The 26,784-nt window shown below is 38.8% G+C and overlaps 3 protein-coding genes across 4 annotated transcripts; 1 reads left to right on the forward strand and 2 right to left on the reverse strand.

Annotated features, from left to right (window-relative positions):
- Nucleotides 1–5,361: 5,361 nt before the first annotated feature.
- On the reverse strand, nt 5,362–10,992 carry LOC130220601 (5-hydroxytryptamine receptor 3A-like). Its single transcript, XM_056452826.1, has 4 exons — nt 10,969–10,992; nt 10,658–10,868; nt 6,267–6,407; nt 5,362–5,659 (listed from the first exon to the last, which is right to left on the reverse strand). Exons 1-4 carry the CDS (start codon nt 10,990–10,992, stop codon nt 5,499–5,501), a joined length of 537 nt encoding a protein of 178 aa, XP_056308801.1. The 3' UTR covers nt 5,362–5,498.
- Nucleotides 10,993–11,470: 478 nt separating this feature from the next.
- Nucleotides 11,471–23,451, forward strand: LOC130221717 (arp2/3 complex-activating protein rickA-like). 2 transcript variants are annotated; one of them, XM_056454299.1, is made up of 2 exons: nt 11,471–11,603; nt 21,684–23,451. In XM_056454299.1, the coding sequence occupies exon 2, from the start codon at nt 21,720–21,722 to the stop codon at nt 22,335–22,337; it is 618 nt and encodes a 205-aa protein (XP_056310274.1). In that variant the 5' UTR covers nt 11,471–11,603; nt 21,684–21,719; the 3' UTR covers nt 22,338–23,451. The 2 variants fall into 2 exon arrangements, with proteins under 2 accessions (XP_056310274.1, XP_056310273.1); XM_056454298.1 differs by lacking the exon at nt 11,471–11,603 and adding an exon at nt 19,671–19,866.
- On the reverse strand, nt 11,549–23,997 carry LOC130220603 (5-hydroxytryptamine receptor 3A-like). Its single transcript, XM_056452827.1, has 5 exons — nt 23,590–23,997; nt 23,387–23,431; nt 20,368–20,477; nt 16,903–17,075; nt 11,549–12,266 (listed from the first exon to the last, which is right to left on the reverse strand). Exons 1-5 carry the CDS (start codon nt 23,995–23,997, stop codon nt 12,091–12,093), a joined length of 912 nt encoding a protein of 303 aa, XP_056308802.1. The 3' UTR covers nt 11,549–12,090.
- Between the last annotated feature and the right edge of the window lie 2,787 nt (nt 23,998–26,784).

Here is a 26,784-nt window from a genome sequence, read left to right on the forward strand (position 1 = left end):
ATATTCAGTGCCCAGAGGGGATATTTATGCAATGCTTATTTAAAATAATACTTTAAGTTCATTTAAGTCATCAACCTTGAGAAGAACACTATATTAATTATGGTATTTCACTGATAAAGTTATTTTCCACAATATAAAGTGGTGTGAAAAGTTGCTCCCTTACTGATTTCTGTCACATGTTTCAGATCTTCAAACTAATTTAAATATTAGCCAGTAATTCAATTAAATTCATGTTTATTTATATAGCGCTTTTTACAATGTAGATTGTGTCAAAGCAGCTTAACATACACTGAAAAAAATTATTCAAAGATTATTCCTTGGATTTACTCAATTTTTTAGGTTAAGTGGTTGTAAACAATTTATTTGGGCTGAATTTAAACAAACAAATTAAGTTGAAGATTGCTCAATTTAATTTGTTTGTTTAAATTCAACACAAATAAATTGTTTGCAACAGATTTGCATGCAACACTTTTTTTCAGTGTAGTTCTTGTAAAGTCCAGATTAGTAAACAAGGAATCGCATCATGCAGTTTTGAAATGAAGGTTTTTGTTATTAAGGGAAAACAAAATACAAAAGGACTTAGTTTTTGGATCATCGTCTTACTGTAGAAGTCCACTAACAGATGGTCGGACATTCTACTTCAGGATATTTTGGTACACAGCAGAATTCATGCTTCCATTTATCACAGCAAGTCCTGAAGCGGCAGAGCAGCCCCACACTATCACACTACCACCGACACATTTTACTGTTGCAATGCTGTTCTTTTTCTGAAATGCAGTGTCACTTTTTTTGCCACACATGACATGGAACATGTCTTTCCAAAAAGGTCAACTTTTGTCTTGTCATTCTACAGAGCATTTTCTCAAACGTCGTGGGAATCATCAAGATGTTTTCTGGCAAAACCCTAGACAAATATGTTCTTTTTGCTCAGAAGGGATTTTTGTCTTGGAACTCAGTCTCTTTGGTGGAGTCATGAACACTCACCTTAACTGAGGCAAGAAAGCTGTGTGGTCTTTTATATTATATATATATATATATATATATATATATATATATATATATATATATATATATATATATATATATATATATATATATATATATATATATATTATTATTATTATTATATATATATATATATATTTTTTTTTTTTTTTCCACTAAAATGTTTTAGACACCTGCATAATAGATTATTATTATTATAAACTGGTCTGTCATTCAGAATGGATAACACCTGGGGACATATTCATCTGAATATAACTATCATTGTAGTGTATTATTTATGTTAAAGATAATCCTTCAGCTGAACGGAAATATGACAATGGGTATTGACTGAAACTCACCCTGGATAATTTCAGGCAAGGCTGCCAACTCTCACGCACAGTATTCTCACGCTCTCACGCAGAAGAATCATCCCCTTGAAATATATTTTTTCGTTATAATAAAGGCGGTTTTAAAGGCTTTTATCGTTAATATAATATAATATCATTTTATTGTTATATAAAGATGTTATTTTCTACGTGCAACCGAACCAACGCTGGTGAAAGCAATGTTATCACAAACAAACTGGCGCATGTGCGCAGAAAACATATCCGCGCGTGTCTCGCACCCCGTGTGAATCCTGGTTGTGAACATGCATGCCGAAAAAACCCCGAATGCACCCCTTTCATAAACTTTCACTGGGAATCTCAGTCTACATAAAAACCAAAGGCCACAGTTGATTAAAATGTAATATTATTATTATCTTGATGGATAAAGCAAAAAAGGAAGGGAAACACATTTTAAAATACACTAGGTTTACAAATAAATTTGTAAGCAGGGGCGGACTGGGACAAAAATTCAGCCCTGGCACTGTAGCCACACCAGCCCACATTACCACACCGACACAGCCCCACCCATGGACACGCACATCCACACATTATATTAGTGTACAGATGGGGAAATAATATACGCAGTGCCAAATGTAATAGATATTAAAACATTTAAATGTATGTGACTGGAACAAAAACAACCTCTTTATAAAAAATGTATACATACAGTAAAAACTTAATAAAAAAATGTTTGTCTGCTATTATATGATAGAAGTAACCTTTGAATGTGTCTCACGCACACACACACACACACACAGAGCTTTACACACAAATGGACACGCAGCATGTGCAAAATGTCCTGTATGTCCAAAGAATTTTGTCAGTTGTTGTGTCTGAGTGAGAAAAGAATTGATGAAATTTGAGAGATGTAATCATTAAATGCATTTTGTGCCAAAATGAGAATTGATCCCTAGTTCAGCCCACATAGACTTCTGTTGTGCTCACTGTGTCAAGAGTTTTGCAAAAGTGTCCTATATAGAGAAATGTGTCCTAGCGTCTGTAAAAAACTCTATTACACTTAAGTAATAACAGTAGCACAAAAGGCAATACAATATATAACAAAAAAGCAGAAATATTTGTGTGTACTAGCAGATTTGTACATTTTTAATCCTTCATGATATATAGCTTTTTTTGATATAAAGTATGCTGAAGTGTTGCTAGTGCTGCATCTCCATTTGTGTGTGTGTGAGACACACATTCACAGGCTACTCCTATCATAGGGGTTAATTTATCGTTAATTAGCCACAGTCTTAAAAAGGCTTACATGAGCTTTTATTTTGAAGTGTTTCTGGCAATCAGACAGTTTATTCTTATTTGTTTCGGGACCACACACACCAACCTACATGGATACTCCGAAGTGATGTTTAACACTTGCATGCTCAGTACTTGTTGGAAACTTTGTGGAAAAAGAATTAAGAATTCTGGATTGATTGCAGCTCGTTGCCTCTGACTGACCAGACATCTGTGGTGAACTAGCCCCCACTGACAACCCCTAACTGGTTTGTGGTTTCTATATCAGTTTTCTGTACACAGTATTAAGAAACTGTCAGCATTTGTGTCAGGGTGTGTTTCTCTTACGGCTGTATTCCTACCTCCATGACACTTGACTCTGCTGCAGCAGTCAGGCTATCTGCACTGCCACTGGGTCCAGAAACATTCTAGTTTGAATAGATGAACACAGAAGTCAGAAAAGGAAGAACATAAGCAAGCCAATGTCTGACTATTGCATAGATATACTACAATATTGTCTGTAAAAGAAGTCTATGTTCCACCTACATACTGTGACATATGCATGTATTTAATGTTTTACTTTAAAGACTAGCTATGTTTTAGAGTTGACTACAAATTCCTACAGTACTATAGCTATAGCTGTTCTGTGTATACCCTAAATTCCACGTTATCTGCTTATAATGATATTTTAAAATGTATGGGAGTTCCACGCTGAGTATCTGTTAAACACAGTGTAGGTTACTGACAAAAACTGTCAGAAGTAGAGTGAATGACATTAAAATTAATTATTATTTATATTTTAGTATAATTAAGGGGGTCAGTCACACACCAGAAGCGCTGCTCGGCGACGCACAGCGTCGCGCCGCGCAACGCCATGCATTTCAGAATTCTAATTTCTAAACAAAAGTTTTTAAGGTACACAAGTCGGCAGCTGTCATGCGCGTCTGATGTGCCATACTTTCAACTGTCATGTGCTCGCCGTGTTGCGGCCCGGCGCATCCGATGTGTGACCTGCTTTATTTTCTGTTCCCTTCTTACCTCCTTTACCGCGCTACTGTCCTCCGATGCATTTACACCTCCTCTCGCGAATATTTCGGTTAATTTTATGCATTTGGCAGCATCTGATTTTAGAGCCCTTTTCTTGCTCTCTCTGACCTTATCAGCACCGCCTTTCCTTTTTTTACGGTCCATATTTTGACATAAACGTTAGCTTGTGTTGTGTTGCATTTACTGTTTGACCACCTTGCCAGATTTTGATTACATCAGCGTAATCCACAGCCTCTGATTGGGTCGGCCCATCTCGAGACCGGCCGGCCGTCGCCGATTGGCCCAAATGCTTAACATGTATCATTATTATAATTATCAATCATCATTATTATTATTATTATTGTCATCAACAGCAGCATTATATTCACATATTGCAAGAGATAAAAGCTGCCAGCATGCAAAAACAATACATATAAAAAAAATTAAAAAAAAAACCTGACCGGCCCACATTTTAAAACTGCTCCGGCCCTTCTGGCATTTGCCAGAATTGCCAGACGGCCAGTCCGCCCCTGTTTGTAAGGAAAGGGTTCAGTTACATTAGTGTCATAAATTTGTTATATATATATATATATATATATATATATATATATATATATATATATATATATATATATATATATATACTCACACATCAATTTAAATTAATAGATGCACATTTCATAAGGGGAATTTTATGGCAGGGGTAACAGCCTTTATGTACTACTAAGTTTTGGAAGTTGACAAACCTAAAATTTAATGTTTAAATAATATGATGATGGTCTTATTTTGACTAAGCATACAGTGCATCCAGAAAGTCTTCATAGCGCTTCACTTTTTTCATTTTTTTATGTACTCAAACTCTTTTTTTCTTGTCATTATGGGGGATTGTGTGTAGAATTTTGAGGAAATAAAATTAATTTAATCCATTTTGGAATAAGACTGTAACAAAAAATGTGGAAAAAGTGAAGCGCTATGAATACTTTCTGGATGCACTGTACATACATATACATATATATATATATATATATATATGTGTGTGTGTGTGTGTGTGTGTGTGTGTACGTGTGTGTGTGTTTATGTTTTGAACATCTACAATCTGAGGATTTTTGTGTATATGCCAGAGTAGTTGGCGGTTCAATCCACTGTGGTGGCCCCTGGTAAATCAGGGAGTAAGCCGAAGGAAAACGAATTAATTAATTAATCCGAGGATTTAAAAAAATCCATATTATATATGGATGTTGAGAAAATCACCATTTAAAGCTGTCTAAATGAAGTGTTTAAGTAAAGTGATCTTCTTTACCAAAGAGAAATCTTTCATTTTAACCCATAGAATAAAAGACTGGTTTTGAGGTCCTGGGTCACAAATGTGGTTCATAAGATTGGCTTGTGCTTTTTTAAATCAGTATAATGTAAGTTATTAAGTTAAATGTAAAAATTATATCATTTAATAAAATAAGAAATCAATTCAGTTTCGGTTTTCGACCATGTGCTTTTTCTGCCAGAACTTTCATTTCACTGAATCCTTAGTTTTAGTGTCAGAGTAGATTCTGTAAATATTAATGTAATCAAGCAACACGTTTAAACTGTCATTTAATTTCTGTAGATTTGCACAGATAAGTGAATATGTGTGTGTTAGAGAGATATGGAGAGAATCGTGCACTCACTCTCACTTCAGAGGAACAATTCATTTGAAAAAAACAATATTATCTTGAATAAACAATGAACTATTCCACACTCTAAAGCATTTATAATGCTTCTTACTAAGAATCTACTGAACTACAATGAATAAATAAACTGTGTATTAGTATCCGTATGATTTGGTAGACTGACGTAGTTAGTGTTGAAAGCACAGATTTGCACACAAGACACTAGTTATCGAACCCAAATTGACCCAAGCACAGACAGAAACACAATTATGGTGACTATGTAGAAGATGAAGAAGATTGTGTCTGTGATTCGTGCCACTCGGATCCAGCAAAGCGAAATCTTAATCTCATTCTGGTCTGGAGGAATCTGCACTTCTCTGACACCATCTAAAGTAGAACAAAAAACAAATGAAACGGGATACACAGAATGTTATTGTAGCCTAAATCATGTATAGTTGAAGTCAGAATTATTATCCCTCTGTATATTGTTCCCTATTTTCTGTTTGGCAGAAAGCCTGTTTTTCTTAATAATAGTTTTAATAACTCATTTCTAATAACTGATTACTTTTATCTTTGTCATGATGCCAGCACATAATATTTTACTAGATATTTTTTAAGATACAAGTGTTCGAGTAACATTTAAAGGCTTAACTAGGTTAACTAGGAAGGTTAGGATAATTAGGCAAATCATTGTATAATGATGGTTTGTTCTGTAGACAATAAAAAAAGATATAGCTTAAAGGGGCTAATAATATTGACCTTAAAATAGTTTTAAAAAAATAAAAACTGCTTTTATTCTAGCCTAAATAAAACAAATAAGACTTTCTCCAGAAGAAAAAATATTATAGGAAATACTGTGGCAAAGTTCCTCGCTCTGTTAAACATCATTTGGGAAATATATGAAAAAAATGCACAGGAGGGCTAATAATATTGACGTCAACTGTATTTCTCAATTGGGGAAAAACCCTTCTGGATAGGCAGTGTTTGTTCTTACCATCTTGATCAATAACAGCAACTGTTCTTTGCATCAATGCAGCTGATCTACTTTCAGCTCCTTTAGCCTTCAGGTAATTCACAAAGATGGTCTCCAGTATACTGATCCCAATGAGACTGAAAATCACACTGCAGTAAATCCCTGTGAAAACATCAGAATACAGAGAAAGCCAATGAAATCAACACGACGTTATCATCATAATTCGAGATAAAAGTAGCTGACAATGTAAAGACGGGTTTTAACTACAGCGGTTCAAACTGTAGTTCTGCCAAATGACTAAGAAGTTGTCAGTATGATGGTGAAAACTGTACATTTCTAGTCAAACCGACACTAAAATTCTGCCATCATATACTAAAAATGGTAATAAGGGCAGTCATAATACCATAAAATGATGGAGAGCGTTGCTATTATGTGATTGTATTGTATTGCAATATGGAGCAATTAAGTGTTAATGTTAAATCAACTGACAGAATACTTGAAAATGAAATTATTTAAAGGGCACCTATTATAACAATATGTAAGATAAGCCTTTGCTGTCTCCAGAATGTGTCTGTAAAGTTTCAGCTCAAAATTCCCATCAGATCATTTATTATTTCCTTCAGAATCTGCCAATTGTAGTGTCTAAATACATTGTAGCTGTTTTTATAGCTAATGGCTTTAAATGCAAATGATCTGCACCTCCCCGCCTACCGCTCCAAAGTTTGTCTGCTTCTCTTCATACGTTACATCAAATAAACAGCAGTCGGTGACAGAAACAGACTTGGGTGAAGCTGAAATACAGCTCATTTGTCAATAATACCAAGTAAGTTTATTTGATGTATTTGTGGTGGAGTTTTTTCAAGGCTTTCTGAAATGATGAGTCTCACACAAATGCCGCTTGCAGTACACACACACACATGCACATATATTAGCGTTTACTGACTCTATGCGGCCGTGGTGATTAAGAATTACATAGCGATTTTACTCTCTTTATTACAAATATGCACTGTTTTACAAATGTTTTAAACTTATACAACCTATAAACAAATCAATGAGGGTTTTATCAAAAATTTGGATCCCAGTTTATATGCAAAAAAAAAAAGTTCTGTGGATGTGTGTATACATGTAGTTATACAAAAATGGCCCCTGTCAATTAATTTGGCGGCCCAGGGCTTAATTTGTGCTGGATTCTGCCGGATCCAGCACCTCTGAAATCTGATCCGGCACCTCATTTTACCGATCCCCCTGTCCACTTTCACTTTCTTCCACGACCGCCAAACCCTCTTCACTTTCATTTGTGACCCTCCACGGAAAGAGAGAGTAGCCAATAGCGTTAAGAGATAACAACTAAACCAAGTCCCGCCCCAGGACTGACAAAAATCCAAAAAGTTTCACACGAGCAAAGAAAAGAACCAGCGAGCGAGCGGAGAGAATTGATCGCACGAGCTGTAGTTTCCTCGCGTGTAGGTCTGTAATCTGCTCGCTGTTCACATCTCTTCGTGCGTAAACATCACCGCTCATCATACCCCCCTCTCTCCACTCTCGTGCTCGACACCTCTCCATCCTCAGGTAACATGTCTGATCCGTTACGCCGATCTGTTTCGGGACCTTGCAATTCACAAATTAAGCACTAGGTGGGCCTCAAAATCACTTGGATAGGAGCCCTTTTTTAATGTCATTAAAAAAAGGCAACTTGTTGGGTTTATTTCAGTCCCATATGACAGTGGACACACTATACATACACACACTTCTGTCCAAGCAGCTTACAAAAGTTAATTTTCATCATAGGTGCGCTTTAATGACAACCACTTGCTATGGTTACAACCAAATTAGTCACAAAATAATTGTATAAAATGATAAAACATGAAATGACAAAAACATGATATTAACTGTACCCAGCTTAAATGTAAAATAAAGTTACCTGAGAGAGACGGAGGGAGGGAGAGAGAAAGAACAGAGAATAGGCCTTTAAGAGAGCCTGATATCAGTAGAACCAGAGAAGACTCCAGAGCAGGAGAGGAGCAGAGCAGGGAAAGAGACAGAGCAAAATTTATCACCTATTTAGTATCTTTCTTAACCATGTAACCAAAGCCCAAATACTGAGACATACAAACTGACCAATCAACATGTGACCACATTGTAAAACCCACACACATATTAAACAGGCACTGATCTTATCAGTATCTGCCTTAGGAATCGGTATGGCAATATCTCTTTGCAGTATAAACATACGCATATAATAATTTGCACTCTTACAACAAAATCAGTAAATCAAAACTGCTGAAAGACAATGCAACAGTCACTTTACTTTTAGCTTGTCATAGCACAGAACTTCAACAAACAGTGAGAAGTTAACATGAAGAATAAAGAATCAAAGAGGCCAAGGAAAGCAACGACTTTTTACTACAGATCTTTAGATTAAATAATGAAATGTAAAACTTTAACTAATTAGAAGAGTACATATTAAACTTTAAAACCTTAAACCCAATTCCAAAAAATAAAACAAATTACTAATTAGGAGACTGCATATTAAAAACCTTAATCCCAATCCCCAAACATAAAACTTTAACTAATTAGGAGACTTTAGAACAGGGGTGTCCAAACTACGGCAGTTTTAGGGTGGCCCATGAGGCTTTTTATAAATATTAATAGAGGCTGGCCCGCTATACAAAAAAGAATTCAATAAATAACCACCTGGTGTCACTATCACATGCCTTTAATTAGGCAGCAGTTCCTGTTATGACGTTAAACAAACCAAACTGAAGGAAACATGATTGATAGTCAGGTTTTGGCGAGCCATGGCGCAACCAAGATAAAGGAAAATCAACAGTGAGCGCAGGAAATTTCGGTCACGTTGGGGCAAAGAATATTTCTTTACAGAGGTCAGCGGGAAATGTGTCTGTTTAATTTGCCAGGAATCAGTTACAGTAATGAAGGAATATAATATTAAAAGACATTATGAAACCAAACATCAGGCCTTCAGATCTTACACTGGTGCCGAACGAGATCATAAAGTAAAACAATTAGCAGCTGCCCTATCAGCTCAACGACAGCAGTGTTTTGTGCTAATAAAGTGCAAGAAAATTCTACGCTGGCTAGTTATGAGGTAGCTCAGCTAATCGCACAGCGCGGGAAACCCTTCACTGAAGGAGAATTTATAAAGGATGAGTATTGCAACTGTAATTTGCACAGAGAAGATTCAAGATTTTAAAAACGCAAGTCTTTCTAGAAACACAGTTGGACGACGAATTAAAATAATTCCATAATACACACACACACATCTATCTATCCATCCATCCATCCATCCATCCATCCATCCATCCATCCATCCATCCATCCATCCATCTAGACAGACAGACAGACAGACAGACAGACAGACAGACAGACAGACAGACAGACAGACAGACAGACAGACAGACAGACAGACAGACAGACAGATAGATAGATAGATAGATAGATAGATAGATAGATAGATAGATAGATAGATAGATGTGTGTTTGTGTATTATGGAATTATTTTAATTCGTCGTCCAACTGTGTTTCTAGAAAGACTTGCGTTTTTAAAATCTTGAATTTTCTCTGTGCAGATTACAGTTGCAACACTCATCCTTTATAAGTTCTCCTTCAGTGAATATATATATATATATATAGCTAGCGTGTCTGTTTGATGTGTAAAATTTGGCCCGGGACAACGTTTTTTTTTTGGGGGGGGGGGGGGGGGGGGGTTGCATCTGGCCCTCGGCCCAAAAAGTTTGGACACCCCTGCTTTAGAATATCTGTTTGCAGTAAAACAGTGACTGACTCCATATTAAACTTTAAAATCTTAAACCCAATCCCAAAAACTACAAATTTATCTAATTAGGAGACTACATGTTAAACTTTAAAATTTAAACACAATCCCAATCCCAAAACATAAAACTAACTAATTAGAAGAATACATATTACACTTTAAAACCTTAAACCCAATCCCAAAAAATAAAACAAATGAATAATTAGGAGACTGCATATTAAAAATCTTAATCCCAATCCCAAAACATAAAACTAACTAATTAGAAGACTGCATATTAAACTCCACACTTTAAACCCAATCCCAATCCAAAAAAACTTTAACTAATTAGGAGACTGCATATTAAACTTTAAAATCTTAAAGAAAGCTGTTAATCAGGTATAACCATATAGGCAAACTAGAACATAATCAGTAATTATGTAACTGAAACTAAACCAAGCGGGCAACAGTAACCCACAGAAATGAAGCAAAATATCAAATTAACCGTCCATAATCATGATGCATTGCTCTTTTAATTGTTCAATTATGATTGTTACCTATATAGTTGTCAATATATTCTGTACTCTAGATTTAGTGCCTAAATCCTTCAGTGTGTTATGAGCATTTTGTACTGGAGTTAAACTCACCAATCAGAGGAAGTTTATCAGCCGTAGAGGGCAGTGTGTCATTAAGAATCAGCAGCAGCACAGAAATAGCCAGCAGTAAAGTCACTTTAAAGCTCAGCTTGTCTGCTCCGTCTGCGTCTATGAAGTAGGAGGTTACATCCAGCACAAGGAAGGAAAACACTGGTAGGATAATGTTGATGACGTACAGTAAGGGTCTCCTCTTGATGGTGATCTGACATGTACAAACAGAAAAAAAAACTATAAGGTAAAGCAAATCAGTGCCTACTGGAGTTGTTATAGCTGGAAGAGGAGGAGGTTGAAGTTTAACAGGCCACAATCAAGTTACAAGTACTCATGATGTGGCTTTTATATTATTTCATACTGCTGTCTGGGGTCCACTTATGATGTTTGCATGGTTTTTACTTTCAGAAACAGTTTGAGAGATGCATGGATTTTATGGCAAGACTGCATTTAGGCTTGGAAGCAAATATCCACTCCTTTGATTGGATAACATCGGAATTCAATTCAATACATTAATAGTTACAGAATACACATCTGCAAAGGCTAATGAGATCCAAACAAAGTAACAAGTAACACAAAAAAAACAAGTATGAAATGAAAAACAATACAAAATAAGTTTTAATTTTATCCATATTTCATAATAGTGATTTTTTTTTTCATGGTTTTCATGGCTAATAGATATAGTAAAGTTTTTAGGTTGAGATTGAAAGTTGAGGTTGAAGGTTAAAAATTTTATTTCTGTGGTTGTACTGTATGGTGTTGTTTCGTTTTGTAAGCTGTGCATTGATTTATTTAAGTGGTGTAATTGTGACATCTAGTGGCGGGAAATGTCATTGCGCCATTCTTTAGAACAACCAGATGTTTAAAAAGTCATAGAAGAAGAGACTGAGATCGCCATGCAGAGACGCGTTGTTGTTTGCTTTCAGCCCTTGTGATAGAAACGACTGTAAGTTACTAATTTTATTTTGAAAACATCTGCAATACTTCCTTTGGGTTAAATTGATTAAGGAGGGTCAGTGTTGAAATGTTTAATGCTTGATGTTCTGTTCTAAATGCTAACAAGCTTGCATATAGATGCACGTCATTAAAGTGCCTGGATTGTTTATTTAGCTGTTTGATATCAGTTTAAATATGTCAGTTTATGTTTACAAATGTGAAAGATGTCTATTATTTGTGATATTTCGTAATCACTTTGTAATTTTTACCTTTTGTATTTTTCCTTTTTAGTTTTACAAGCAAATCAATTTAAAAGTGCTTCACATTCGCAAGAAGAAAGTGTGATGGTGCTTTATTTCTGTTAACTATCTGTCAGCTTTGGTTTTGAACACCATTGCCGGGGCAGAATAGTGGTACTTGTATGCTGCACCTTTTAAAGGTCAAGTTTGATTTTGTGTTTTATCATTCTACTTTTACATTTAGTTCTGACTCCATAGCTATGTGCTCCTTACCTGATATACCAGCAGATCTTGCATATTCCCCACAATCGTGGCATTAGTCTTAAAATATCTTATTAAGAGGAGTTCCCACTCTCCCTGGGCCTCAAATAGACTCTTGGAATCCTGAGTAATGTTGTTTGATTCAGAAAATGGAAAAATAACCATCTCCTCATCTGAAAAAAGGCAGACAAATTTTATATACTTTTAATACTTCTACAAATTTGTATACTCATAATAACCATTAAACCATTGGATAGAATTACCGTTTAAAATTATCAACTTTAAATTGTGATTTTTAAAACTCATGCTAAATCTTATAACATCGTAAAATAGAATTAAAACCGCAAATCAGTCAAAAAAGTAACAATTCATTTTTGTCAAATCACACAACTCTTGGCTTCTATAAAGCCAAAATATTTATATAGACTTCTATATTTTCTCAGAGGATCCCTGTTGTAATGTTGTTATGTAGGCTCTAGACTCTCAAAACAATGGAACAGTTAATGCATAACCCTCGTTCCCAGAGGGGGGAACGGAAATGCAATGTGGAAAACTTCCACTATGGGGGATTTCACTAGAAAGCCAATGATCTTTGCTCATAATATGGGCCAATGAAATACCAAAGAATTGGCAGTACCCAGCGAGCACAGCTAGCATCAATCTCAATCAGCTGAGCATAAGTCTGCCAGGTGCGTATCGCTCTGCACATTTTTGAGCTGAAGAGCCAAACTACAGCTGTCAGCTGAGGCGCAACCAATGTGGAGAAGGAACATATCATTTCTGGTCTCCCCCTTGGGGAACAAGAGTTACGTAGTAACTGTTTCATTCCCTACTGGAAGGGGAACTCTAATGCTATGTGGAAAACATCCACTATGGGGAAATGTAAGGAAAATGCCACAGTGGTTGAACCTTACCACGGCTCCAGTGAGAAGTTTTCAGGCTCCTGCTACCTTACCAACATCACCAGGATGTAGCCCTCGGACATGGCTCGCCCTGGCACTGATAAGCAAGGGTAATGACACCCACTATTCAGTGGGCCAACCTTTGTTTGGATACGGCCCTTCCCTTCTACCGACTACCATAATAGACAAAGAGCTGCTCAGAAGATCTAAAATTCAGAGTGCGGTCCACATAAAATCACAGATCGCGAACAGGATACAGCAATGAAAGGGCTGGGTCTGCCTCCTGCGTGGGCAGCACTTGCAGCCTCACACCCTGGTCTCTAAAGTGTGGTAGAAACCTTGGGCACATATCCAGGCCAGGATCTCAGGATGACGTGAGAGTAGGCCAGCCTGAATTCTAGGCACGAATCACTTACTGAAAATTCCTCCAGGTCCCCAACCCGCTTGATCGATGCCAACGCAACTAGCAGAGTTGTCTTCAAGGACAGAAATCTCAAGGACACTGAGTCGAGTAGTTCAAACCGATCTCTCCACACGTCTGCCAGCACTACAGAAAGATGCCAAGAGGCCATAAGAGGGGAGTGGAGTAGATTTAAATGCCTCGCACTTCTGAGGAACTGGATGATGAGGTTATGACTTCCCTTGATACCACCATCCAACATGTCATGTTGAGTGGGGATGGCAGCAATGTAAACTTTGAGTGTGGTGGGTGACAGCATTCCGCTCCAACTTATCTGAAGGAAAGAAAGCACAACACTGATCTGTCCTCTCCGGGGTGTTCCTGGCGAGAAGTGCCCCATTCAGAACAGACTCTACTTCAGGGCGTAGGCAGGCCTTATAGAGGGGGCTCTAGCCTAAGTGAGGATGCTAACCACCAAAACCGGTGGATCACCTAAGCCCTCCACACTTCGTCTATGGACCGTCTGGGCATGGGTACCGGATGGTGCCCTGTCCCTGAGAAAGAAGGTTTTTTCCTAAAGGGATCTGCCAGGGAGGTGCTCTGATATCCAGGTCCCGTTGTGCCAAACAGGCAAAACTAACAAGACCTGCTCCTCGTCCTTCCTGTCCTTACACAGAGTCTGTGTGAGTAGGCTCACTGGGAAAATGCATATTTGCGCATGCCCCAGGGTCAGTTGTGGGCCAGTGCGTCCGTATGGAGGGGGGCCTTGGTCAGGGAGTAAAACCACTGACAATGGCTAATCTCGGAGGAAGCAAAATGGTCAACCTGGGCTTCTCCGGAGCGTGCTCATATCAGCTAAACTGAACCGGGGTGGAGCCTCCATTCTCCCAGGTGTATAAGTGATATAAGTGAGAGCACATCAGCTGTACGGTTCAGCTCCCCGGGAATGTGAATGGCACGCAGCAAATTTAGGTGTATATGAGTCCAGATGAGCTGAGACATGCAGCGAGAGCTTATACCCCTGTGGGGTTAATATTGTCGCCGTGCTGTCCATCTTGACCGCACGCGTTTCCCCTCTATCTCCGATAAAAAGCAGTGGAGAGCGAGATACTCTGCCAACAGCTCCAGGCATGTAAAATGCCAATGCAGCCGGGTTTCTCTCCATGGACTCACAGCTGCATACTCACAACACATTCAGCCCATATCAGAAACATCCGTCGAGCTGAAGACATGCCTGCACACTTTTTCTAGAGGCACGCCGGTCTGTAATAAAGCAAGGTCCATCTAAGGACTGAGGGCGTAGCAACACAGCGGAGTGAGAGTCACTCAGTGTGTGCCCATGTGCGATGCCTGTCTGGAGACCCAATCGTGAAACCAATGCTGAAGCTGTCTCATCTGAAGCAATCCGAGCAACATGACCTTGGATGCCATATGCCCCAGGAAACTCTGAAATGATTTCAGTGGGACCATAGTTTTCCTGTCAAACTCTTTCAGACAGGTCAGCATCAGTTTGGCATGCTCTTGGGAGAGGCGTGCCTTCATGGTGATGAAGTCCAGCTCCAAACGGAGAAAGGAGATGCTCTGCATTGGGGCGAGCTTGCTCTTCTCTCAGTTGAACTGAAACTCCAACAGGTCGAGTTGCAGAAAGCACCCTGTTCCTGTGCGTAACCAATTGATCCTGAGAATGAGCTATATCCAGCCAATTGAGATAATTAAGCATGTGGATGCACGAGGACACCTCTGTGAGCTTGATAAAACCCGTGGAAACAGAGAAAGCCCGAAGGTGAGGACTTTGTACTGCTATGTGTGCGGGTCATGCAGTGAAACCTCAGCGTCGCCCTGGGAATCATTCATGCACAACACCTGGATGCAATCACGCTGACCACCAACAAACCACAGAAACTGCCGGTGGCATGGAAGAATGAAGCCATGAAAACATGCATCCTTCAGTTCTCCCACTGCAAACCAATCCTGAGGACGGGCGCACTGGAGGGTGCACTTCTGATTAAGCATTCTGAACAGCAGCTTGTGAAGGCAGCAGTTCAAAATGCACAGATCTAGGATTGGTCGTAACCCACCACTCTTTTAGGTTACGATGAAGTAAAGGCTGTAAAACCTGTGCTTCATCTCGGCTGGAGGGACCAGCTCAATTGCATCCTTCCTCAAGAGGACACCAATCTCTTTGCACAAGACAGGGGTGGACACAAGCATCACGTCCCATGCTGGCAGTGTTCAGGCTGTCACACCTGGAGAAAGGAAAAATAGCTGTTTTGTTAAAAATTTGGTGGCCACCATCCGTGAGGCTGCCTGGTGTTGTGATGATGAAGATGTCCCCAACCCTTTGCCGAGGAAAGAGCAAACCTCCTCTTCTCTGGTGGCCCATCTCAGGGAAGCTTTGCGGTCTGTTTACCAGACTTAATGGCGCCCTGGGGTCGTCTGCGGGGTGCTCGACTCTGCCGCTTAGTTGGTGGAGCAGGCTGGGGCCACAGAGCAGGTTTTGGAGTCGCAGATGGGTGCCCTTGGCAAGGAACAGCCGAGGTGGATGGGTCGGCAGGGAGATTGGTTTTGGTAGCCCATCTGCAGATGGCACACGACTGCTCTTTCATTGCGGTTAATTCCTGGGTGAACTCACCCTGCAAGTCTAAATTGTCATCAGATAATGACAGCCCATCTTCCGATGCAGCAATGGACATCTGGTCCTTTGTATCATCGAGTGAGAGGACAATTATCTGGCGGACTGACCCCCACTGTAACCCTCAGATCTGCCCAAATGCCAACTTATTTGTGGGGAACAATAGGGGTGGTACGCCCTTTTGCATAAGCAGGCTACGATCTTAGCTGAGCAACAGACATGCCATCACAGTGATGACATTCACTGCACATAAACACAGTGAGAATCTGAAAGTGAAAATATGCCAAGCAGACTTACACTCAGATATAACACTGACTGACTGAGATTGCTGCCAGCTGTGTGCACCCGGCACTGTCAATTCTTTGGCATTTCATTGGCCTGTTTTATTACTCTATTATCATTGGCTTTCTGGCAAAATTCCCCATAGAGTTTTCCACCCAACATTGGAGTTCTCCTCCTTTCTATAACTCAAGCAGATACCTATTTCATTTTAGATTCCATTTAATTTGATTACATTAATGTTTAAATGGAGTTTTATTGCTTATACATTAGGTCCTACAGAATCTGCACACGCAGAAATCCGCAGATTTTTATTCCATCATTTAGTTTATTTTTTTATTTATGCAAATGTGTGTATTTATTCAGTTTTTACATTAATTTCAGTATTATTATTGACAAATATGAAAATATTTGTAAAAACATTTTCGTAAAGTAATATTTTCTCTTTTTGTAGTAGATATATTATGTGAGAGACTTGCTTTGTTTACCAATTAAATGGATCTAATTTAATTTTCATTATAAACATTAAATGAAAGTTAGGTATTACTTTTTATTTCATATATTAAGTTTTATACCCACTGTCTATTTTTATATACCTGTATACACAGCAGAGTGAAATGTTATATTGCAGATTTGGGTGTCGAAGGGGAATTTGTACAAGTCCATCCTGCAAGCCGTGGTCAGAGCTAAAATATCGACTGAAAGAGACCTTCCCCACCAGAACAGCTGGACATATGGAGACTCCTTTGTTCCAAAATCTGTCTTGATACTAAAAAAACAACATCATCATGTCATATGGATGTTATAACATGTCACAGCTTGCTTTATTAATTAAAGTGAAGATGTGAAGTTTATAATGTGTACTGTACAGGTATACCGACACTCAGTGAGCTAAGCTCATGTATTGTTTCACCTTTCATCATCTTCCATCTTCTGATAAAAAAACACTTTAGATTTCAGTTGTATAAAAATACATTGTAAATTTATATATAATTAAAATCATTGTTAAAATTAAATTGCTCACGTCTAATGGATTACAGATATTCTGTAACAATTCATTTAATTTTTCAGTTCATTTAAGATTTCAACAAATCATTTAAAATAATTGTAATTTTTAAAATCCTTGTTAAAATTAGACTTTTAAAATGTTTTGCTAAATAGTCACCTTTAATTTGGAGCAAGAGGAACTTGGGGGAGTGTCTATATTGTATCAGAAATGTGTCACTTTCCTCACAGTTGATTGGTTAAAACATGCTTTGGCATCTTCAATCCAGAACCTAATCTGCCTATAGTCATGCAGCATAAATCTGCAGTATAGCCATGCAGCATAAGTTACCATGGCAACAAAGTGTTATTAAAGCTGAACTACCTTCATTGTACTGAAAACCCAGAATTGGTAAAACTAAACTAAAACTTAGCTGGTTGATCAGCCAATCTAGTTTCACTGAATAGGTCATGATAACATGTCTTCCTACTTTACATTTTAAAATGCGTTTTTTAAATTGACAACATTTAATTAACAAACTTCAGTTGGTTCAAAATGCAGCTGCTAGAGTTTTAAATATGATCATATTAGGGGCTGATAACACCGAGCGCGCATTTACGTTCGAAAAACGCGGTGCACTTTATGTCGCTAGGCAGTGACTTAATCAGCTGGGTATTGTTTGAGAGTGTTGCTGTTGATATTAGTATAATTTTAATAATTAATAATATTGTGATATTCATAATTTGAGAAAGTCAAACTGCCCTGTAACCCAAAACGGCAAGCACAAGTGTCTCTTCTATCTTCAAAAGTCTCCGATGTTGTCTTGACAACACAAACACTGCAGGCACCTTAACGGAAACCCCGCCTCTGCTGTCCTTTGATTGGAGAATGAAAAAGACGCGACCGATGTAACGCGTTATTTTCGCTCAGAGTTGACTGTTTTCAGCGGAGTGCACAGTGCGCAAGGGCAAAAAACGTGAGGCGTGCAGGGCACATAAGCAGCGTGCAAACCGCTCGCGGCTGTTAGTAACCCATTCAAAAGAGGCGCGCCTCAACGCATAAACCGCGTTTGGTGTGATCAACCCTTTACTCTTGTTCTTTCATTGCATTGACTCCCTATTAAGCAATAGAGAATCTGTGGCACATTTTGAAGCACAAAGTGCGACAACAAAGACCTTGTAGTGCTTCTCATCTTAAAACTTATTTACAAGAAGAATGGGACAAAATGACACCTGAAACACTTTATCACTTGGTGTCTTCAGTCCCTAAACATCTTTTAAGTGAAAAGCAATGGCAACATTACAAAGTGGTAAATTTTTTACTGTTCTAACTTTTTTTAAACTGTGCTGCAAGAACCAAAATTGCAATATGTTTTTACTAAAATAACTAAAATAAAATAAACCAACCCAGGCTCATTCTGAAAAAGTAGTCCTGAGGACGTTTCTGGAGACCGCGAAATACGTCCCGGGAGGTGCGTATTTTTGCAGTTTTGGTTTTCGCGAATCCATGAGAAGCCGCTGTGTGCCTTTTTGGCTTCTCGGATGTCTCCCGCGAGTGCCGTTCGTGCCCGCGCTGTTCTCGCGTGAACTCACCAGAGGCCGCTGTCGAACGACTGTCTGTCTGTCCGACTGGCTGAATGATTGACTGGGCGACCGGCCAATCGGCCGGCCAACCCACCCTCCTCCTTCCCCGAACCCAACCAATTTTATCGATTGACCCGCCCGCCCTAAACCCAACCAACGATTTACAAAAGCCGTCCGGAAAAAGAAAAGCCCTCGTCCGAATTTTTTTTTTTTTTTTTTTTTATTTATTTATTTATTTTTACCACGTTTTCGGATTTTACCACATTCTCACCCTGTTATGAACCTCTTCGCTTTATTTCTTGGATTCTGTTTTAGTCTTACCTGATTTCTGGAATCGCTCTTCCCCGGACTCAAACCCGGTCGTCGTCATCAGCTTCTCTCTGCGTCTCAAGTCTGCCGACGCACAGGACGAGCTAACCGGACAAACTGGTTGCAGCGGGAAAGCCCTCCACATGAAGGCAAGCGGTCAGCCGGCGAGCGCTAAAAGGATCGACGTCACACCGCCCCGCAGCGTTCGCTTAAAAAACGAAATGCAGCCATACGCACCTCCGACTACATAATTCGTGGTCTCCAGAAACGTCCTCAGGACTACGTTTTCGGAATGAGCCTGGGTTGCAACAAACAGTAATGAGAGATTAAATAATGTGCTGTTAAATTGTCTGCAATGAAATACAAGACAAAGAAAATTAAGAAATAACTTCTTTCTTTTTTTTATTTGCGTTTTCCATACGTGTAACTGACTGAGAATCAGTTTCTGTTTCTTATTTAATTATTTCATGGACTTTTAATTTAAAATTACAAAGTACAGAGTTGTATGGGGTTGAAACTTTTATTATGAAAGCCATACAGAGTAACCAGGAAGACAAAATGGCTGCACCTCATGGCAAGTGATGTTGAATTTGTTTCCCTGCTTCAGTTATATTCATCTGGTTTCAAGAAGCATAACAAGATGCTATAAGAAGTTCCTCTTTTTGTAATAAGCACCCAATGAAGTAAGTTCACTCATATTATATGTGTTGTTTGTGAATTTTGTTGCTATATAGCAGAAAACATGTATGTGACAGTGAATGTTCAAAACACAAGTTTTAAAGTTTACTTTACTCTGTTTCAAGGATTTACGAAGATAATGTGTATATTTATTTATTTATGTTCTTTGTATACTGTTTTACATTGTGTATTTAGTTTTCACGGCATTTCGAGATGGTTAATAATATTCATGGTGAACCAGTCAATAAATGGCCAGTCATCAGAGAATCCTTTGTGCTCGTGAAATTACTAGGGGGAGCTACAATACGGTCCCGACTTTTTCTTATTGGGGTTGTAGATGAGAAACCCATCGTGGCCATGTGCTTCTACCATGATCTTGGTTGTCAAGAATGTATCCCTGGGTACAGGAATGGCTCTATTTCCTCTATTGCTAATAATTAAAGTGGGGTGGTGTGGGTTAAGGGAAGAATACAGTTCTAACAGATATAAAAAAAAACATTTTTTACCTTTCTTTGATGAGAATATCTGGATACCAAAACCAATCTTTTTTTACTTCAAATCTTGATATTCCACAACGGTCATAAAACTCCCCCAAATACATTTTATTATACCAAATCTGCAAATTTAAGAATATTAATTCAGTGATTATAAAAGCGTTAGTCTATCTCATTGTCACTGTTTATTGCACATTTATTGAACTGTGTTTATATGTGTCCACAGACTCCACACTTAAGGCACTGATAAAGTTAATGGCATAATTAACTGATTAAATAAATCATGATTTTTTTTATTAGTGATGAACATATGGGGCCAGATTCTACTCAATTATTTACCATTTTCTTTTCTTCCACCCATTCAAGACACAAAGACAAAGTTAAAGATGTGAGCAGAGGAATTGAATCACATGAAATGATATATTATTCTTTCCTTTTTAGCTTCTCTTCAAAGTATTTAATGAATATTCTTTATAACAACTGGATTTAACTTGCAGATTAGATTTAATTAGATGTTGTCATACACTGATTGTGGTTTCGAGGTTCGATGCACTCTTAAAATATGCTTTTAAACATATAAAATATATAACTTCTTAACATACTTGTGTGTTAAGGACAACACATTTTGTTATCTTTAACTGAACCAGTGTGTGACTCTTCATACACTGCAAAAAAAAAAAAAAAGCTTTTCCTACTTAAAAATGTAAGTATAGTGAATGTACATTGTACTTTTCTGTAAGTATAAGTACAAATAATGTATGCATAGTCATAATGGAACAAACTATAATGCTTGGGTAATAAGGGGGTAACAACCAGATATGCAACACACAATATGTGTATTTATATTGGATTTACAGTGTACTTTTCTTAATGTATAGTATACGTATACAGCGTCACAATCGTTTACGATCGCTGGTAAACATGCAGATCACTGGACAACTACAAATCTGCCAGCAAAAGAACTACTTATTTAGTCATGCACCACCCACACACCGGGCCCCATTATTGCAAACAGACACAGCTGAAGCTGTTCAGAACTAATTACACAGACTAAGTATACACCTTAAACGCACACACATGTTGCTGAGTCTTGTTAAACTGTATAGTGAACATTAAGACGTTTTCCTTGTTTTGCCTTGCTGTGTTATACCCTAGCTTTGTTTTGTTTGTTTATTCCTGTCTGCTGCCTGCCTTTTTGACCATCTGCCTGTTTATCGACCATGACTCTGGATTTCCAGTATACATCTGTTTGCTGCTGTGTTGACCATTGCTTGCCTGACTATCCTGCTAATAAATCCTGTGTTTGGATCCTCACTCCCTGTTGTCAGCATCCACTTCACTGTTACAGAAGACTAAGCAACACAATGGATCCCTCCGGCAATGGGGCTTGCTGCTTATCCCACCACCACACAGCCAATGGTACATCTCCTGGACCCAAGCTTCCTGACCCACTGGGGTTAAATGAACTACCAGTGCCTCCCGAACCAAAGCCTCCTGACCCATTGGGGTTAAATGAAGTGCCAGTGTCTCCTGAACTGAAGCTTACTGACCCACTGGGGTTGAATGAACTGCCAGTGCCTCCTGAACCTAAGCCTCCTGACCCACTGGGGTTGAATGAACTGCCAGTGCCTCCCGAACCAAGGCCTCCTGATCCACTGGGGTTAAATGAACTGCCAGTGTCTCCTGAACTCAAGCGTACTGGCCCACTGGGGTTGAATGAACTGCCAGTGCCTCCTGAACCCAGACCTCCTGACTCACTGGGGTTGAATGAACTGCCAGTGCCTCCTAAACCCAAGCCTCCTCACCCACTGGGGTTGAATGAACTGCCAGTGCCTCCTGAACCCAAGCCTCCTGACCCACTGGAGTTGAATGAATTGCCAGTGCCTCCTGAACCTAAGCCTCCTGACCCACTGGGATCGCTCCAGGCCCTCCACAGCTCCACGCTCCAGGAACTCCACAGCTCCACGCTTCAGGCCCTCTAAAGCTCCATGCTCCAGGTACACCTCCGCTGCATGGTCCTGGCCCTCCATCCCTCCCCGTTCCACCTCCCTCCTGGTCTGTTTTTGGAGCGTCTGGAAGCCGCTCTTAGAGGGGGGGGCTCTGTCACGATCACCAGCGATCTAACCATCATAGATCACGGGAGAACATTCACATTGCATAGAACTACAAATCCGCCATTAAATGGACTACATGAACCAGTCATGCACCACTCACACACCTGGCCTAGATCCCCATGATTAAAGACAGACACTGCTGAAGCTACTCATATACTGATTACATGGACTATAAAGTCAGCACACAAACACAGATAAGTGGCTGAGTCTTGTTTAACTGTATAGTGAACATTACAACGTGTTTTCCTTGTTTTGCCTTGCCGTGTTTGACCCTATCTTTGTTTTATCTGTTTATTTCTGTCTGCTGCCTGCCTTCTGACAATCTGTTGACCATTGTTTACCAGACCTCGTTAGTAAACCTGCATTTGGATCCACACCCCTGTTGTCAGCGTCACATCACGTTACAGCTATAATAACCTTAGTAGTAAAAAGGTTGACAGTTTGACAAGGAAATAAAACTTTTGTATTTTTGAGTGCACTACAGTGACAGAAAAAATAAGCTGTACATTCCTGCTTAAGTATGTACAGTTAAACACATTCTATTTTTAAATAATGCAAGCCTTATGTATAAAATGTATTAACTTGTTGCAGAAATTATTCCTTTTATCCCATCTTGATATTAGACCACGTCTTTATATTCATCCTCCCCATGCTACAACATGAAATGTTACAACTCCAATTGTACCGTCCTTGCTCTGTTCCCATGGCTCTTGACCACTGTAAAGCTTTATGTGGACTGCATCTTAATCAACACTCAAATTATGATTTAATGAATCATTAACTTCAGCACTGCTTCAGTGATACTAGAACAATGAATGTAGACACATATAGACACTCATGTAATCACATTTAATCAAGTTTGGTAAACTGAGTTATATCTTATAACAACAGTACAATGGGGGTTTAAAAACACTTACCGTGTATATTTTGACCTGTGTTGAGAGGCTTTGGGCTTTTTCATTCTGTAGATACAAAGAGTTAAATTATGACACCTATATATGACATATATTATGACATATATATATATATATATATATATATATATATATATATATATATATATATATATATATATATATATATATATATATGACATTGATATAAATTGCTGGGCACATACCACTTGTATGATGGATGTCACAAACAAGTCCACATGAACATAGGTAGGAGTGTGAAAGTATCCAGGTCTCATGTAGTTTGCCTTGTTGTCCAGATTGACATTTTTGAACAGTTCACTATAAATGCTATCATAATCTTGCCATTTGCAGTATCTATAACTAGTCACATACCCTGTACTGGGACTTTGTGTCATGTTGAGACTTTCTGTCATGTTGAGGCTTTCTGTCATGTTGAGGCTTTCTGTCATGTTGAGACTTTCTGTCATGTTGAGGCTTTCTGTCATGTTGAGGCTTTCTGTCATGTTGAGGCTTTCTGTCATGTTGAGACTTTCTGTCATGTTGAGGCTTTCTGTCATGTTGAGGCTTTCTGTCATGTTGAGACTTTCTGTCATGTTGAGGCTTTCTGTCATGTTGAGGCTTTCTGTCATGTTGAGACTTTCTGTCAAGTTGAGGCTTTCTGTCAGAAAATCAGAATAATCTTAAGCAACTAGTGACCAAATATTACAAAATTTCGAAATAATTTACAACAGCTCTTACAAGCATAGTGAAAGAAATATTTTTCAATCATAGCTTTTTAATCACAAAATCAAAAAAGTGTATATAAAGAAATACTTAAGATAATTAAGTTATTAAATGAGTGTTGATTGAGCATTACTGACAAACGCCTGCTAGTAACAAGCAGAATCACTGATGAGAAACAAAACAACAACAACAGACTCCAAATCAATTGAAATAAACAGATTAAATTTCTCAAAATCTCAGCATAGGATACTTAAACACATACAGAATCAGAATTACAGCTGAAAATACTCGTTTTGTTAGATGACAGCATTGTGTAGAACAGTGTTTACTTTACTTGGTACTTTACTTGGGCTCTTTGACTTTTCAATGTTTATGTTATTCTCTCATTATTACCTGTTGTAACTGTGTTTATGACAGCAATAATAAAAAAGAACATAGTTAATATAAATGTAAATATAGTAGTGTAATTCACTGATTTGTCAATGGTTTTATTCTTGCATTATTACACTATTGTAATGTTGATTTGACTTTAATTATAACAATTGTCCTGTGGTTCTAGAGAATAAGACCCAGCAGTGCATTAAAGAGCCCATATTATACATGAAATAGGGTCATATTTAGGTTGTAAGGGTCTCCAACAACAGTCTAATATGCATGCAAGGTCATAAAACACTTTGATGGTCTTATAATCTGCATTTATTTTTACCTAATTATCCCAACGACTCCCATATGATTCGTTCAGCGATTCATTTGTTCCCAAACCCCTCCTCAGCGCGAAGCTAATCTGCGCTGATTGGACCGATGACAGCCTGCTGCGATTGGTCGACAGTGACAGGCTTCAGCGCGAGACAGAGTGAAATGCCCAGCTGGTAATCAACTATATAAACTTAGTCACAGTGCACACGCGCTTCATAGTGTAAGGCTTTTTTCACACACACACACAACCCTCCTCAGAAGAACTGGGGAGATCGACGCGAGTCTCCTAGCCTCTCCCTCTCCCTCTCCCTCTCTCTCTCTCTCTCTCTCTCACACACACACACACAACGCTCCTCAGAAGAACTAGGGAAAGCGACGCGAGTCTCTCTCTCTCTCTCTCTCTCTCTCACACACACACACACACACACACACACACACACACACAACGCTCCTCAGAAAAACTAGGGAAAGCGACGCGAGTCTCTCTCTCTCTCTCTCTCTCTCTCTCTCTCTCTCACTCACACACACACACACACACACACAACGCTCCTCAGAAGAACTAGGGAAAGCGACGCGAGTCTCCTGTCTCCTAGCCCCTAGGCGTCACAAACTCGACCTGTTCTTTTTCTCTCTCTCTCTCACACACACACACACATCACGTTCCTCCTCAGAACTAGGGAGATCGACACGAGTCTCCTAGTTTACGATTGCCATAGCAACGACAAACGGCAGTGGAACGCGAGCTCACAAAAGCCTTTAACGTTAAATCCGTAAACAAAGCGGCACGCGTCGCGTTTTTAACGTGGCTTACATGCGATAAGAGAATATAAAGCGTAACCGCGTGTACTGTACCAGGTTAACAAGTAACAAAACACAATAAATACATAATTTGCAAGTTAAACGAGGCAACAATTTTAATCGCACTTACTTACACTAGTGAACAAACCTCAACCACTGACTCTTCACAGTTCACAACTCATCTTTGGGTAGAGACTGTCAATATTATCCATCTGAGCACAGCGTGACTTCATTCGACCGGCGGCGTCTGTGTGTGTGTGTCTAGTGTTTTTTCTGTGTTAGTGGGCGGGGCCGCAGGTTTCAAATCTCCCTGGTTTGCGCGCGTAACTACTGGCGAGGCTTGTGTTTTGTGGCTGCGTCATCGCGAAACACCTAATGACTCGTTATCAAGACGACTCGTTTGAAGCACTATGAGTCGACTCTTTTATAGATGAATCAATAGTTTTAAACACTGTACACTTACAGATTTAAGCCTTAGCTGGATATTTCACTTCACTTAGAGCTGTGTTACACACTACATGGAAGGGCATTTTCAAAAACCCATAATATGGGCTCTTTAAGTTATAAAAACACATTGAAGATCTAAATCACTTCACAAAAACAAGCATCTAGAATCAGCATATAAATCTCAACAATGGCTCTTCATGCTGCAGTGCATTCTGGTATAATCAGCAAGTTCCTTTAAAAGAGTAATTAGTTTTAGTAACTAGTTACTTCTTACAATTAGTAACTGAATTAGTAACCGAGTTACATAATTATAAAAGTAACTAATTATCAGGGAAAGTAACTATTGCATTACTTAAAAAAAGGCAAATAAATATAAAACATTGTACACTAATCTACTCTGTTTTAATGTTGTTGTGGGACAATGTGAGAGACAATGGCAGCATGTCCTCAACTATATATCCAGACATTATTTTTGTTTAATGTTTTCTGAGAAATAAGTGTTTTGCGGTGGAGAAAAATGACATTTTATTTGCTTTGACGACATGGTTTCGTCTCAACCTTTGGTAGCAGAGCTCACGCTATCACCTGCGTATTGCCATTTATTTATAGCGCCGTTACTCCCATCACAGATAATCATACAAAACTCATCCATGGCTCCAAGCATGCATTGCAGCAAGAAACATGTCACCACTGCTGAGCTTCATATGTTAAATCCAACACAATCTCACGGAAAT

This window comes from Danio aesculapii, chromosome 3 (assembly GCF_903798145.1).
Source record: "Danio aesculapii chromosome 3, fDanAes4.1, whole genome shotgun sequence".
Taxonomy (NCBI): domain Eukaryota; kingdom Metazoa; phylum Chordata; class Actinopteri; order Cypriniformes; family Danionidae; genus Danio; species Danio aesculapii.

Coding starts and splice junctions, on each gene's coding strand:
- LOC130220601 (XM_056452826.1), bottom strand. CDS start 10,992: ATGAGTACTTGTAACTTGATTGTG. Junction 6,408..10,657: donor TGATAAACTTCCTCTGATTG/GTGAGTTTAACT, acceptor ATGTTTTCACAG/GGATTTACTGCAGTGTGATT. Junction 5,660..6,266: donor TGCTGTTATTGATCAAGATG/GTAAGAACAAAC, acceptor GTTCTACTTTAG/ATGGTGTCAGAGAAGTGCAG.
- LOC130221717 (XM_056454299.1), top strand. CDS start 21,720: ATGGATCCCTCCGGCAATGGGGCTTGCTGCTTATCCCACCACCACACA.
- LOC130220603 (XM_056452827.1), bottom strand. CDS start 23,997: ATGACAGAAAGCCTCAACATGACAGAAAGTCTCAACATGACAGAAAGC. Junction 20,478..23,386: donor CACAGGTCAAAATATACACG/GTAAGTGTTTTT, acceptor TTAAATTTGCAG/ATTTGGTATAATAAAATGTA. Junction 17,076..20,367: donor GATATTCTCATCAAAGAAAG/GTAAAAAATGTT, acceptor TTGTTTTTTTAG/TATCAAGACAGATTTTGGAA.